We start from the raw sequence: 17,334 nt of genomic DNA, 5'->3' as shown, positions 1-17,334 counted from the left end.
TAGTAAAAATGACATCATTTTCTTTAGCGGTTAACTTCAGCCCGAGACATACATTCTGGCTGGAGAAGATGAACAAGAAGAATCTTAATTTTTGATATATATATAGCTAACAGAGTATGAGATCTCTGGATTGCGTGAACCGATTTTAATGTTCATGGGCTCAAGTAAAAGCTTGTTCCAAACCATTTCAAGAAAAGCTTTACTGAAATCATGACAGTGTATCATTCATAGAGAAAAATCGATTTAAAAATTGAGACGGCCAAACTTGCTGTATAAGTTACAGTAGTGCCTCGACGGCGGTATAGATACGTTAATACCTACTTTTATGTACTTGCCGTCGAGACATTACCGTGTCTCTTGATCAAACTCAAATTCTATCTTAATATCTACAGTACCACTTTTAATTGATTCGTTTTGATGAGAACAGTCAATCGCAACAAATGGACCATAGTCTATAAAATTTTCGAAATTAAGCATAGGCATAATATACTTTGATTCAGTATTATAATACGAATTAATAAATTTATAATACATATCATATAAAATAGCATAGTTATTATTGGCAAAATTAAGATTTAATTAACGTAGGGATATGATGCGGAATTTAAATACAATTTTAAATTTCTCAAATTACAATGATCAAATTTAGCCATACTCTTCTTTACATTATCTTTCCTATTGGTTTGAAATGCAAATACTATAAAACGTGGCTTTTCTAATTTTGTTGAAACTTTTACTGACCAAGAGTGGTTTTGAGTTTTGAGAAGCATAGGATATTCATACAATTCCCATGAACGATACGTCATTGTAATAGGATGATCTTTTTCAATAACGTTTAAAAATTGTAATTTTGTATATTCTTCCAACGTAATATGAGGTATTTTCCACTGAATTTTCGATAGTACTAAGTCTACTTTAACATTAATATTATCCATTGTGCAATAAACAGCATTAGAATCATTGCGCGATCTTATTAGTATGAGTTCATGACGTGCATTTACGATAACACGTTTATAATCATCAAAAAATCCCATTAGTTTGTTCAACGGTATGCAAAAGCTGAAGTATTGGAAATTCTTAATTGGATTTTTACTATTAATATCAGACGATGCTGATTTCAAAGTTGTACTCTCATGTGATGATAATAATGCATAGTTTCGCAATGTAGTAGTAATACCTACATTTTTACAACGATCCACTTCAACACCATTCAATTCATAACGTATTTCATTAAACAAAAAAGCAGCTCCATTTGAATCCAAGAACAATTTATTCTCATCAATAGTGGCATTATTAGCAGCGATTGCAGATACGTCTCCTTCAATAAACAAGAAACTTTCGCTTGGTAACATAACGAGGTCCTGTTGTTGGATAGGAATGCGTATTTCATCGTTGTGGTTGAGTAACGAATTCACATATGGATTGTAAGAGTGTATTTCAATGTTATTGATACGGTTATCGTAATGAGGTGTTTCGATAATGTTTAATAAATCAACCATTATTTCTTCTTATTTCAAAACTTTTAAACCAATTGATTTTAAAAACTTTTTATTTTTAATATTCAGCTTACTTTGTCGTTTGCTGATATTTCTTCGTCGCCCTCGTCGTTGTTGTGTTGATTTCGAAGTTTTATTCCAACTAATTCCTGAAGTTCGTGGAGATTGAAATTTATATGTAAAATCTTTGTTGTAAATTAACATTTTCGTAGATGGAGTCTAATTGTAATATCTTCACCACTGAGATCTACAATATCGTTATCTTGGTCGACAGTGGAAACAGTAAAATTATCAATTACCTTCACGATTATCGGCAGATAAATGACATTATTTGGCGTTACCGAGATTTTATATCCCGGCTCAATGTTTGGAAAAAAGTCATGAATAGTGTGCACAAGTTCACCATTATTGTAGGCTCCTGCAGTTATATTCGTCATTATTCGTATAATATTTATTTTCAATATATTTACAGGCATGTCAGATGTATGTAATTCATTAGCTTTGAGGATTCCTCTTTATTCCGAAAAACCCAACAATTTTCCTATATTATTTTTTTTACTAACGTCAACATCATATTTACAATTAATTTCACTTTTCAATGTATTATTATTAGCACGTATGATTAATATATCATCTATACTATTATATCCGCACTGTAAAAAATTTTTGTGTAAATTTACACCGACCGTCATTGGCAACTTTGCTACTTACGTCAGTCAGTGTAATTTTCCACCGAATTGGAAAAATACATTGTAGATGTAAAAGTATCGTTTCCTTTGGTAAAATTCCATTTTAAGTGGAAATTATAATTCACTTGTGTATGTTCACAGAAGATTTTGTTAATTTTTCAAATTTCTATTGTAGATTTACACTTACATGTGTACTTTTACAATGAAGATTTATAATATTCCAAAGAGCAGTGTAACATCTCGTATTGAGTTTATAATTTTACAATGAAGAATTGTAATATTCCACAGAGCAATGTAACATCACTTTTTGAGTTTGTACTTTTCTATTGATGCTTTGAACCATTCCAAATAAGCATCGTAACATTATACATAAAGTGTGTACTCTTACAAATGATGAATGAATGTAAATTTTCCAATGAAACTCGTAAAATTACAGAACAATTTCATATTTTTACAGATAAATTTTAAGAAATATTGGGGAAAAATGGTAAAAATATAAATATTTAACTTTGTAGTATCATAGATTTTTTACTATTCACGAAACGAAAGATTGTTCCCATTAGGAAATAATTTATATATAAACATATAGAAGAATACACACAAGTTAATAGATGATTAAATATTTAATTTAGTTAACTTTCTAAATTACTCGTTATGGGCTACCTACTCGCTATAACAACATATGAAATTCAATTAATAATGTATATTTGGAATATATATCACGTAAACACTTACCAATGTGATAATAGTACCAAGCTCTTATATACTAACTGCATACTAAAGCTGTAACTTGTGAGAAAGCAGTTAGATAAAAAGCCATCTAGCAGTAATACCGTAAACTACAATTTTTGTGCATGTAATTTTACACATATTTTTGGCAATTTAAAACGGATCGTGTAATTTTACATTTTTCATGTAAAGATACTGATTTTTGTAGGAAATAATACGTTCTTATGTAAAATTACACATCATGTGTTAAGCAAATGAAAGTAGATAGTGTAATTTTACATTTACCGTGTAGAATTATTTATTTTAGTGTAAATATTACGGTCTCCTGTAATTGTACACCATTCTTTATCAAAAATTTAAACTGTTTGTGTAATTTTACATTTTTTGTGTAAACATACTGATTTTTGTATGAAACAATACATTCTTATGTAAAGTTACACGTTTATTTAAAAACAATACTAGGTTTCTTGTGTGATTTTACATTTTTAAGGTTGGAACACTAATTTTTGTGTAAATTTAACTATTTGTTGTAATATCACGTATCGTATACTGCAAAATTTTGGAACGGATGTGTAATTTTCCTGTCTTTATGTGAAGTTACAATTTAAGTGTAAATAAAACACTTTCTTGTAATTCTACAATGCTGTAAATGAAATTTACACTTTCAATTTTAATTTTTACACTGAAGAACGTTGCATTTTTACAGATTCCACGGATAACTACAAATTTTTGTAATTTTACACAAAATTCTTCCAGTTCATGACTGTCAGTGTAATTTTTCCACATGCTGTCGGTGTAAATTTACATGGATTTTTTACAGTGCGCATCATCATCATTTAACTGATCAAAAAGAGCATCTTGTAGATATTCATTAATAGCGCGAAGCTCATACAATCCATGTGGAATTTCGATTGTTTCCTCAATTTTATTTTTTTCATAATAAAAAATATTATTCGATGAGTTTATATTTTAAATTGTATTAAAGGTTTGCAAATCAATCAAGCCAAGCTCATATTTCCCATCACTAATATCTATTGGTGGATAAAAATTAGCTTTCAATATTGAAGAATTACCCGAAAGCGTAATTGTTAAAGAATTCATTATTAAAATAATATATATATATATATATATATAGACACCAACTCTAAATACTTAATTATTTTTTTTTAAATTTAACACACAACTGACCACATATTGTTTGATTGTACGACTGATATTTATTATAATTATATTCAATTTTTATGTCTTTATTGTACCCATTTTTATCACGATGGAAATACTGTATTAATTCTATTGGTGGCTGCAAATTTCCAAAAGAATCAAAATAATCTATGTTTTTATCATGTTTAACCCACTCAATGAGTACCTAAACTTTCGTAATTATCTAAATTGATAATTCCACATTCATGTTTGAATGGAAACGGTGGAAGTTTATTGCGCATAAATACACCACGAAAATTTTGTATATTTTTACACATATCGAGTAATTGAAAATTATTTGTTAATTCGCTTATTAGTTCTTTCTTCTTTTTCTCCCTCTTAACTTTTTTTCCATACTTTATACCACTACCACGTTTATAAGGTGTTAGATAGAGACCACGAACTTCCATGGCTCTATTATGACGTTGTAATCAAGAGACACGGTAGTGTCTCGACGGCAAGTACATATATATGTAAAGAAATAATATTTCTTTAATTCATAATTTACCGCGCTCCACGTGGCAGTAGAAGTATTTCCTACTGCCATCAGAGGGAACCGCAATAGGCGGACGATTATATAATAGAGCACATGTAATTAATTAAGAAGTGATAAGTTGCATACCTGCATCTAATTAGAAAAAGTTTAATAGTGTGAATGAAGAAATGATAAATGAATAAACTTGAAATGTCGTTTCTTTGTTTACAGGTAAAATTATATTTAATTTAGTACTTATTATAAGGAGTATAAAATAAAATGTTTATATACTTTGTTTACAGAGAAACAAATTTTAGTTATACATTTAAAATTCCCTAACGATTGACTTCCATCTTACAAAACAAAATTTTTAAATAAATAAAACAAATACACAACAATGGGAAGACTCCAATTTGAATTTACAGTAGCAGCATCGCATGATAATAAAACAAATGTGATAATCCTAACCTCCATAACGACAGAAGAGGGAAGACGCTATATGCTACCTGAAGAATTTAGATCATTAAGTCATCATAAAGAACTGATGAAAACAAGTAATTTACTGAAAATAAAAAATAGTTTAAAAAAAAGACACCAAATTAGGAATGTATGGATAAAAATAGAAGATGATTTAAGAGGTTTATACACGGACAAGGACGGAAATGTACAATTTTGTGAAGAATATCTTGAAGAGGTACCAATAACACAATCCTCAAAGGATAATGGTAATTTACAAGCAAATATTAGAAAAACTGATGGAAGCCACTGAAATAAAGGAAAACCAATATAATAATAAAATAAATAGAGACGATCTCAAGGAAAGTACCGATCTTTTTAACGAAATTAGAAAATACGAAGGGATGATATATAAAAAAAATTTAACGAAAACCAAATATAATAAATTAGATTTAAAAAAAAAATTGAAAATAAGAAATCATGCAAAAATTGTGAAACTTTAAATAAAGGGATTAGATACCATCCAGAAGATATATGCTGGTTCAAAACAAAGACTCCAGAATATGATAAAATAAATAAAACAAGAAGCGTAAATAATAACTCCATTATAGAAGTAGAACTGAACACAGACCAAAAAAACGAGAAATTACACCATTAATCAAAACCAAATTATTATTAGAAAATGAACTAGAAATAAATGGTATTTATGATTCTGGTTCACAAATTTCATTAATAAATTCGAGATTAATAAAACTAAAAGGAGAAAAACATAACATAAATAAAACCTATATGAAAACGGTTAATGGTGTAAAGAAAACAAATGGTTTAATAACAATTAAAATAAAAATCTTTGATATTGAAGAAAATATAGATGTTCACATAATTGAAAACGAGGACTTTGATGATTTTATAATAGGACTAGATATGATAAAAAGATTCAAACTAATCCAGAATGAAAAACTGGAGATAGAACAAAAAAAAAACAAAATATAATTGAAGAAAATATAAAAGAGAAAGATAGAATAGAAATGTATTCAGTTAATTTTAACGAACACATAACAGAAGAAGACTTTCAAGTTACATTAGACCACTTAAATTATCAAGAAAAAAAACAGATAAATAAAATAATTGATGATTATAAAACAGTCTTCGCAAAAGATAAATATGATATTGGTACAGTGAAAGACTACGAAGCTCGCATAGATCTAATAATAGATAAATATTGTAGTAAAAGACCATACAAATGCACAATGGAAGACAGAAAAGAAATAGAGGAACAGATATCAAGGTTATTAAAAAAGAACTTAATAGAAGAATCTTATAGCCCTTTTGCAGCTCCAGTAACACTAGCATTTAAAAAGGATGAAAATAGAAAATCCAGATTATGCATAGATTTCAGAGAATTAAATAAAATCATAATACCGCAAGCTCAACCATTTCCATTGATAGATGATTTAATAGTAAAAACAAGAAACTGCAAATATTTCACCACATTGGACATAAATTCGGCATTCTGGTCGATACCATTACGAATTGAAGACAGGAAGAAGACAGGTTTCATTACACAAGATGGACATTTTCAGTGGACTCGCTTACCATTTGGATTGAAGACATCACCAGCAATTTTTCAAAGAATTCTAAGCATTATTTTAAGAAAACACGAACTAACAAAATTCACAGTAAATTACATAGATGACATTTTAATATATTCAACATCTTTCCTAGAACATATAGGACATGTAAGACGGGTATTAGAAGCAATAATAAAAGAAGGCTTTCGGCTAAAATTCAAGAAATGTACATTTGCATCAGACTCAGTAACATATCTCGGACACGTAATCCAAAATAACTCAGTGAAACCTTTAAAAAACAATTTAACTTCAATAAGAAACTTTCCAACTCCAAAAACACAAAAGAATATCAGGCAATTTTTAGGAAAAATCAATTTTTATCACGATTACATACCAAAAAGTACGATAATCCTAAACCCTTTACATAATATACTAAGAAAAAATGAAAAATTTATATGGACAGACAAATGTGAAAAATCCTTTAACAAAATAAAACAACTTTTATGCTCACAACCAGTATTAGAGATATGTGATAAAGATTTACCAATTAAAATTTATACCGATGCATCCTTAGAAGGCATCGGAGCAATCCTAAAACAAACACAATTGAATAACAAAGATAAACCAGTTGCATATTTTTCAAAAAAACTGAATGAAACTCAAAAAAGAAAGAAAGCTATATACCTGGAATGTTTAGCAATAAAAGAAGCAGTCAAATATTGGCAACACTGGCTTATAGGAAAACAATTCACTATTTACTCGGATCACAAACCTTTAGAAAATATGAATATAAGGGCTAGAACAGATGAAGAGTTGGGAGACTTAACATACTATTTATCTCAATATGATTTTGAAATAAAATATATACCTGGAAAACAGAACCTGGAAGCAGATTGTCTAAGTAGAAATCCAGTATTAAAACCAGGAGATACCCTAGTGGAAATTTAAAATATGCCCTGGCTTGGCACTACCTAGATATTACGAGAATCTATCTCGGCCCTGTCTAGGAAAGTTGCATAGGGCCTAGCTAGTCGTGTAATGCTTTTTACATCTAGTCCCTGGCCTGTAAAACTAGACCGATACTATAGCTACTTAATTTATACAGATACGATGCAGTTTTATTGTCTGGGACCCTAAGATAGGAATCGAGGAAGGAACTAGCTACACGAGAGAAAATGTTTTGCGTCAATGAATAATTTTCATTTTCAATAATGAAAACAATTTTATTGATATAATGAATTACTTTTTACATCAATAAAATATATTTTATTATTGAAAATGAAAATTATTCCCGACACAGAACATTTTTTTCAATGTAGTGTTATCTTTTTTAGTGTTCTCACATATGAATAAAACAGTCAATATAAATTTCTCTACATAATTATTATAGTACCAAAGGATTATAGTACAAATTTATAAGAAAAAATTTATGAATATATAATGTTTGCGCTACAAATTTTTAAAGATAAAATAGAAATGTTATACTTAAAAAAAATTGCAGAATAATAAAGAAATCCTTAGAAAATTATGATTAAGAAATAAGATTTAAATTTTATAGGTCATGTTTTTCGTTTGCAACACTGGAATTTCTTAGGTTACGTTTATGTCGAAAACCATCCCAATCTTTCGAATTAGTCAAAACTTTTCCCAAAGAGCAATAAAAATCCTTTTCATTGTACGTTTTTAAAGCATCTTGAAGCACTTCTAAAATACAATCAAAATAATTGCGATTAGTTACTTCCCACTTAATAGCTACTTAATAAATTATATTTAGAATTATTGTATTAAAAATAAAACTTACTTTGTAAACTACTGCAGTAAGACAAGTCTTTGAATAAAAATTTATTTCCAACCTTTTTAGTTGCAGTAAATAATAGTGCTACTTCCCTACACAAATGTTTTTTTAGTACGTAAGTAATGTTTTTTGTAAATGTCGTATCCACTCGAATAAGATAGTGCATAGAGTTTTCCTGCAAAAAGTAAAATAATTAGTTTCATATTTTATAAACTTCCTTCTTATGTATTACTTACAAAATCCTTTCTCATATTTTTATCCTTAGTTAACTCCTGATCGAATATTAGCAGCTCTTCGACATTTGTAAACGGGAAATTATATTCAGTAATTTTATTATTGTATTGTACACACGCATTATTACTCTCTTTCTCTTTATGTAACATGAAACTTTGAAGCATACATTTCAGCTCCTCAAATGTCATGCTTAATTCCTTTAATTCTATAGATATAGTATCATTATAGAAGATTTTATGTCATCTAAAAGAGTACATTATTAAACAAGCCAAATAAAGATTAGATTATTATATTATCTAAAGTAAACACGAAGTACTAGATACACACATACTATACTATGTAGCAAGTATTTTACGTTTAATACTCAGAAGATTATTCGCAAAAATCAATATTTAAATTTATTACCAGTTGCACTTTTTACAAAATCATTCTGTTGATCCGCTTGCATTATCTTATGTTGAGAAAGAGAATCAGTATCTATATAAAACGAATATTGCATTATAAAATAAAATTTTAAAAAGCATACACAGCACTTATTATAATTACATAATTAAAAAGGAAATCAATCTATATATTACATGTAATATATTATTTTGTAAGTATAACAAAGAAAATCTATTACTTCTAAAAGAACTCGCTGCTAAATCTTCATTTTTATTTTTTTTTGTCCTAATTTCTTCATTCGTTTTGAAACAACTGTCTGCTTTTGCTTTATTACATCTGTCGAAGTCACAGTATCATCTGATAATATTGCATCGCTCGACATGTTAACTGAAAGTAAAATTAAAAAACGTTAGATTATGTAATTTAACATTATAGAGACAATCTACTCCATTATCTATAACCTACCTGATGACCTATTAGAGCTATCACTGCACATCTTATTTATGGGAGAAATATTTTTTAACATTTCTACATGATTCTTTATGTCATTTTTCTTTGTCTCAGTAAACATTTTAGTAAATTTTTTTGCTTTATCAGAACTATCTTGCCCATCAGTTGTGTAAGCATAATCATGCATATGAGAGCGTAAATTGTCTAACCGTTTTAATGCTTCAGCATATGTTTCTAGAAATACAAATTAATATATGTCTAAAGTAAAATATGGAGAGTGCTTAGTGTTTAAGAGTAGGCTGACTCAAATTTAAATATGTATAACATACTACAACTAATTTTATTGATGAAAAGGGTGGTGTAGGCACTTTGATACTTCTTCATCATCAAAAGTAGACATAAAATATTGTACGTCAAAGTGTTGAGCCGTTGAGCCTATGTACTCTTATATTAGTTTACATTATATTATTTATACGATTATGTAATTATACTAAATTAATTTAACTTACTCGCATGCCCTTTTAAAATTTCTTCATATTCTGGCCAAGTTAATTTTGGGTCTTTTAATTTTTTTATTAAACAGTGTAATTCATGAATATTTTCTTTGTTGTATGGAGGAGGTAGAAACTTAGTTACTAGACATCCTTTAATAGTGTCATAATAAATCCATGTATTTGGAACACAATCATTCGTATGGTCATCAATAAATTGGATAATTTGGTATGGATATACATCACACGTAGATCTAAAATCATTAAATTAATGAAAGATATGGTACTTAATAAAAATAAAGATAAATATAAAATAAAGTAATACAATTGGAGACATGTGAATTTCTACACAGTATAAAGATTTTTATTTGCAGCGTACTAAATTCTTAATAAACAATGATGTCAGATAAGACATCTAAAGATAGTTATCATGGTCACATTTTTTCAAAAGGATTGTTTTAAGCACAGGCTAACTCTTTTTATCACTATTAAAAAATAAGCAAACGATTCTTAAAATAGGGTTATCCATATAAAGCTCTGACTATAAATACAATCTTAAAAGATGCCTTATGCAACATCATTGTTTAATGGATTATTAGAATTTCCTATTCAATATGCCAATATGAAATATATTAGACTAATGCTACATTAAAATAAATTCCATAAAAGTACGATAATAAGACAAAAAACCATAATCCATACCTGTTTGTTTTTATAGACATTTTAACTAGCTTTAATGATTAAACTTTTGTGATAGATAGTAAACTTGGTTAAAAATATGAAGATTTGTTTCTCCAAATGCAATTTTACAATGTAAAACAGAAAATCTTTTTATTTAACTCCTGGATCCTCACTGCTTTATTTATTGCACAACACTACTCCTTCCTCGCCTCTCCCCTCTTTGCATGAACGAGTCACTTAGAACGGCCTGTCCCCTCCAAAGACACTTTGGCTTTACACGCCAAATTCAATTTAACAAGATAGATTCTTCTGATTATTTTATGAAGAATATTGCAAATAACTTAAAAAAGTAAATATTCTGAATATAATTATAAATGGTTTGGTTTAAATTCAGGGTTTTCAGATTGATTAAACACTCTAATGTCGTCCTTCTACAATAGTAATAGTCGTAACTACTTTCGTCGTACTTTGTACTTTTTTCCTCTTGTTTCGGTAGGTTCGGGAAGAGTCGGAAATGATCTCTCATTGGTCCATCTGTACTTTGTTTTTATACTTTGAATTTCGTATTATGTACATATTATTCTCCATATATGCAATATGTATGCATGTATTGATATCAATGGGTACTTCAGTACATATTATTACGAAAATAACATAATAAATGTACAAATATCCAACATTCACCTTCATATGTGTTATAGATAAAATTGACCGGATAATTAATGGTCAATCATAGAAATATGATAATAAATTAGATATACTTTACTTGTAAAAGTAATATTTTTGCTTATAAAAAATATGCATTTTATTAATTTTTTATTCGTGTAAAAGTCCAATTGCATATATTTTATTATTAAGGTGCAGAAGCACGGCTTTGTTTTTTATATAGTTTATTGGAACTGCTTGTAAATCAGTCGAAGGCTCTCTATAAAGCTCCCACATTTGTACGTTATTGGAATCTGAAGGATACTTATATATAGATTTTTTTATTTTCCATATATTTCCTATTATAATCATGTTTATTCTATTTTAATTTATAGATCTTATTAATAATATTGTTTTATTATGCAGAATTACAATATTATTTGATTTTTTAACCGATATGGAAAATTGTTTATAAATGATAGTGACAATTTGATTTTCTCTATTTCTTTTTGTAACTTTGACATTTGGTGGAATAATGGGCTTTTTATTTTTAGTACAACTCTTATCATGTAGACGACGACATACTTGAGCCAATGGTTTATTTGCAGTACGAAGTAACTTTTTTAACTGACCCAAATAATTTTCAAAAGAAAAAGCTGTTATATCAGATACTGGGCAGTTCATATTTCTTATATCATCCACAAGATGTGTAAGACTATGAACATTAATGGAAACTGAATTTTTTCCATAATAATATGGCATTAATTTGCAAAATGATGTTAGACATTTTTTGGCATAACTATTATATTTGATGCACAACCTCTTGGATGACAAAATTCTGCAGGAAAAATGCAACAGAAGAAAATGTTCATATAACTTTTTCTTTAAAATATTTTTCAGTATTATAGGGCCAATGTATAGTAAAAAGAAACGATATTCAGTTGCTTTCCAATACATAATGTGGGCAGTTGATCGTGGTTTCCTTTTAATTTCACTAGGAACTTGATTTTTTATTAATTCCATTTTCTCTGCAATGCATTGTCTGCTTCTTACACCAAGTCTTATTTTTAATTTTCCAAAAAGCCACTTCTCCATTAATGCTTTCATAACTCCTAAGCAGCATAAGTGCATAAAATCCAAAACAAAGGTAGTAATCATGTTTATAGGAGGTGTTATGCGAAGCAGTGGACTTATATAATTATGATGTTCTTTTTGCAATTGGTTCCGAAAAGATTCATCTGTTTTTTCTGAACTATCTACGCAAGGATAAGTCATAACTCTATCTATTCGAGTTCCTTGGATGGTACATCTTTCGCAAGCTGCATATCCTCCATAACCTTTCGTACACTTTATAAAGGATCTTGCAGGCACATCACAAATAAATGCTTTTATAGAAATATAATATCTTATGCCATTGATGAGTATTCCTTCATTTTGTAAATAGTTTATTTCATTTATAAAACTGTCCAAATACTCATCAATATTTTTTGGTTTTGCTGTACCAGAAAATATTGCTACAGGAAATGGACTATATGTCTGGCTCAAAAATTACTTTGGCTAAAATGGGCCAAAATTGTTTAGGGCTAGATCTATATAGTTTTACTCCATCTATGTTTATTTGCAGCTGTATATTGTTGTTCTGGTGTAGCTGTGTACTTAAACACAAGTTTAAACCAGCTGCGATCCCAAAATAAACCAATTCACCATTTTCCCCCTTACTACTTTCCATCTCTATAATATTATAATTATAAGATGTAGTAGAGAAAAAGGTTTTTGAAGATTTTGGCAAATCAGGTAAAACCAGTGATAATATAGATAATAATTTGTCTAAATGAGCCTGCGGAATGCTGCAATCTATAGCCCAATCTCTTAGGTTGTTTATAACTTGCTTTTGTTCTTTCTTTTCAGAAGTTTCAGTATCACTATTTACAAGACAATTTTCTATAACTTCAAAGTCTTGGATATTATAAATTCCTGAACTAGTGGGATTAGCTGTTACTTCTTCGTTACTAAAGCTATTAGTCTGCAGTGCCATATCAGAACTATCATGTTCAACAACTGTAACAGGACTTTCATTGGCCACATCTGATTCCACTACTGTATTAAAAGCAATTATTACTTTTATTATTAATTTTTTGTTTAAATTAAAATTTTTATTACCTTCATTATCTGGTATTCTTGATTGCCTCAATTTTTGGAGAGCCTTAAATTTTCGTACTCTCATCCTGTTTTTCTTTAATTTTAATGATGTTCTATCCATCTTTGTTGATATATAAATTTATCTATGAACTATTCATAAAGGTTTCAAATTTCTAGTATACACTGTGCACTGTAATCTTCACACCTTAACACAAAAAAATAAAGTTAATCACTTATAATGATCACTCAATCACATTAACAATTTCCTTTAAATCACTTTTTTAACAGTTTCGACGCATAACCTATTAGATGACTATATTAAACGGATAACCAAATTTAAAACGATCTAGGTCAATCCAGATGTGATCAAGATTTAACCTAACTAGTAAAATCCGTGATTTTCGATATCGATAAAACTAGTTATTAGTTTATTTGGGCCGAGATAGGTTTTCCTGTATTGCTGTAGGTACAAATTTTGGCAACGTGGCGCTAATTACAATGGATACAACCACGTATAAACTTCATAATGCCTTACGAGGGCCTAGATGTATTTCTCTATCAGGAGTTATCTATGTTGAAATTATGCAGTTTTGAGGAAGGCATTTCTAGTCAGTTTTGCCCTGCTTTACCCTAGCTAGCGCCTGTATGGTATATAGGCATTACTAGAAGAATTTCTACTAGGGATAATGAAGAAGAACTATTAAAAATAGTAAACTTGATAAAAATAGAAGATATAAAAACAGACCAACAAAATAATGAAATGATAAAAAACTATAAAAAGAATCTCATAAAACAAAATGGAATTTACTACACAAAAAAAAAGAACAATATAGGAAAAATCATTCTATCAAAAAAATTCAGCAACACACTTATAAAACAGGTACACGAGGATTTATGTCATATAGGAATTAGATAATTACAAAAAAAATAGGTTCAATATATACAGCAAAAAATTTGACAAAAAATATTATAAATATATGCAAAACCTGTGACACGTGTAAAAAAAATAAATCAAGAGTTCAAAGCAAACTCGGACTATTGTCACAATTAGGACCTGCAACAAAACCATTTAAGATAATGTCTCTAGATACCATTGGAGGTTTTGGAGGATCTAGATCAACAAAAAAATATTTACACCTTTTAGTGGATCACTTCACAAGATACGCTTTTATTTCAACCTCAAAAACACAAAATGGAAATGATTTCATCAAGTTTATCAATAACATACTACAAACAGATAAAATTGGAATTATTCTTACGGACCAATATCCAGGAATTAACTCTAAAGAATTTAAAGACTTCCTAAATGAAAATAATGTAAAATTAATTTTTATACCAGCTAATACACCAGCATCAAATGGTCTAAATGAAAGACTGAATCAGACACTAGTTAATAAAATAAGGTGTAAGATGAATGAAAATAAAGGGAAAAAGGCTTGGACAACAATAGCAAGAGAATGTGTAAACAGATATAACGAAACAGAACATTCAACCACGAAATTTGCTCCAAAATATTTATTAGATGGTACAGATGTAACCATTTTACCGAAAGAATTAAAATTAAAAAAGAAAGAATGTGATTGGATCAAAGACAGAGATTTAGCATTAGAAACACAATACAATCACACAACTATAATAAAAAAATATTTGACAAAAACAGAAAAGAATATGAATTTAAAGTAGGAGATAAGGTATATGTGGAAAATGGAAACAAATTAAACAGGAAAAAGTTAGATGAACTAAAAATTGGTCCTTTTGAAATAGTGGAAAAGATATCGCAATCAATATAAAAGATAAACACAGGACAAAGGAGAATGGAATCAACACTTTTTCATATTACCAAATTACAACCATCTAATATTGAAGAAAATGGACCAATAGGATAATGACGTCTCGACCGTTCTATCGGGATTTTCAGCCCCGGTGGGGGAGATGTAAAGAAATAATATTTCTTTAATTCATAATTTACCGCGCTCCACGTGGCAGTAGAAGTATCTGCTACTGCCATCAGAGGGAACCGCAATAGGCGGACGATTATATAATAGAGCACATGTAATTAATTAAGAAGTGATAAGTTGCATACCTGCATCTAATTAGAAAAAGTTTAATAGTGTGAATGAAGAAATGATAAATGAATAAACTTTAAATGTCGTTTCTTTGGTTACAGGTAAGATTATATTTAATTTAGTACTTATTATAAGGAGTATAAAATAAAATGTTTATAAACTTTGTTTACAGAGAAACAAATTTTAGTTATTCATTTAAAATTCCCTAACGATTGACTTCCATCTTACACATATATATATATGGGTAGTCATATATTTAAAAGTAGATGAGTCCATACGCAAGTTAAATTTTGTTTATTTTCGTCAAAAACTAATCGCATATAACCAATATTTTATTTTGAAGAACATACAAATTTTAAGGTGTTAAATACTTTTATTTTGAGAACAAATGGATTGATAAAATATTAAGTTCATCAGAGAACAACGAAGTCGATTTGAATACTAAAGAAGTTGATAGATGGGAAAAGACGAAACGAGCTATAAAAATGTCAAAACTTCTAAGCAACTACTACTATGAATAATCTACGGCTAATAATTATATGTGACTGTCTACTCAGCCAAATTGATTAGAATATATTTCAGTTAAGTTCACTCCAGAAATTTCTAGCGTATATCTCTACTTCAATCTTTTATTCATCGCTGGTGTAGGTCGTATATATGAAAATGCAGTACAGAGAAAATTTAGCTGAAATGCTCAGGAAAAAATTTGGCTGTGTCATTTACGAAAAATCGCTGGGTGCTGCTTAACATCCAGCAACTGCTATCTTGGCACTATTTAGCGTATGTCGGTATGTTCACCGCTTTTCCTCGTGTAAAAATAAACCGTTGATCCCCATAAAGTAAACCATAAAAAATTGAATTATCCCCTTTGTATTAAAGAACCATATAGAAGTGGCATGGAAAATATGAATTGCTGTTAACTTATAAACATCGACAAATCAATTTTCTACAATTTAATACTTTCTGGAAAGCTACAGATCTCTAGTGCTGGTAAAGAAAACAATTAATGGTACTCAGTGCACAATCACATGTATGTATGTAGGTATAGTAAATGACATATATGGCGCTCTCTCAGAACATAAGAAAACTGTTGCATACTACAGTAGCTTCTATCGATGATAGTCATCCTCTTGCGTTCGGAAGTGAATCCAGAAAAAGCGATGGAAACTCAAGACGTTTCCGAAAATAAATTGTATATTTTAAATTGAAATTAACCCTTACACGGATGCAGCTGAGACTTATGAAAGATTAGAAAAAGCTTCCTAGATCTCAATCGGATTGTGGTTTTCCATAGAATGCAGTCGGATTAGAATTGAACTGGATAGCAGAGTAGTCAGCCTATTTGATTTAGTCATGAAATGAGCTTCTACGTACTTTTTGCTATATTCCTCAAATTTTCGCCGACCACAAATAAGTAAATAGTTTTTTAAATAAATCAAAGAAGCGTGTTAAGAATTTTGTTTCTGAACAGTTATTATAAATATTTTATTTTTGAAGTTTCAGAGATATCTCAATTGTTACGTTCAAAATCTTTAATTGTAGATACGCTATGGAAAAACGTATCTTAAGTAGTAAAATTGATTCAACTGATCAATTATAATATAACACTACTTTAGTGCCAAGAATATAAAACACAGCCAATGTAACATGTTTGAAATTTAATAAATAAAATAATTTTATTAATTTTTCATTAAAAAATTTTCTTTCTTAAAGTTCGTATAATTTAATTAAAAAATTATGTACTTACCTATGATCGGCGGACGCTTTAGGAAAATAGCAAGAAGTACGTGCAAGATCATTGGCTACTTGCAAATGCATAACTGTTTACTCAGC

General features: G+C 28.9%; 1 protein-coding gene across 1 annotated transcript; it reads right to left on the bottom strand.

The window, feature by feature from the left end:
* Positions 1 to 345: 345 nt before the first annotated feature.
* LOC136777941 (uncharacterized) lies at positions 346 to 1,499 on the bottom strand. Its single transcript, XM_066734512.1, has 2 exons — positions 585 to 1,499; positions 346 to 489 (listed from the first exon to the last, which is right to left on the bottom strand). The coding sequence occupies exons 1-2, from the start codon at positions 1,497 to 1,499 to the stop codon at positions 346 to 348; spliced, it is 1,059 nt and encodes a 352-aa protein (XP_066590609.1).
* Between the last annotated feature and the right edge of the window lie 15,835 nt (positions 1,500 to 17,334).

The sequence above is a fragment of the Prorops nasuta genome, unplaced genomic scaffold (genome assembly GCF_024137725.1).
Source record: "Prorops nasuta isolate Cenicafe-Biocafe unplaced genomic scaffold, Cenicafe_Pnas_1.2 PNAS00013, whole genome shotgun sequence".
In the NCBI taxonomy this organism is placed as follows: domain Eukaryota; kingdom Metazoa; phylum Arthropoda; class Insecta; order Hymenoptera; family Bethylidae; genus Prorops; species Prorops nasuta.
Note: the sequence above shows the minus strand (reverse complement) of the source record. Positions and strands in the feature narration are given on the sequence as shown.

Coding starts and splice junctions, on each gene's coding strand:
- LOC136777941 (XM_066734512.1), bottom strand. CDS start 1,499: ATGGTTGATTTATTAAACATTATCGAAACACCTCATTACGATAACCGT. Junction 490..584: donor ATTCCGCATCATATCCCTAC/GTTAATTAAATC, acceptor ACTGAATCAAAG/TATATTATGCCTATGCTTAA.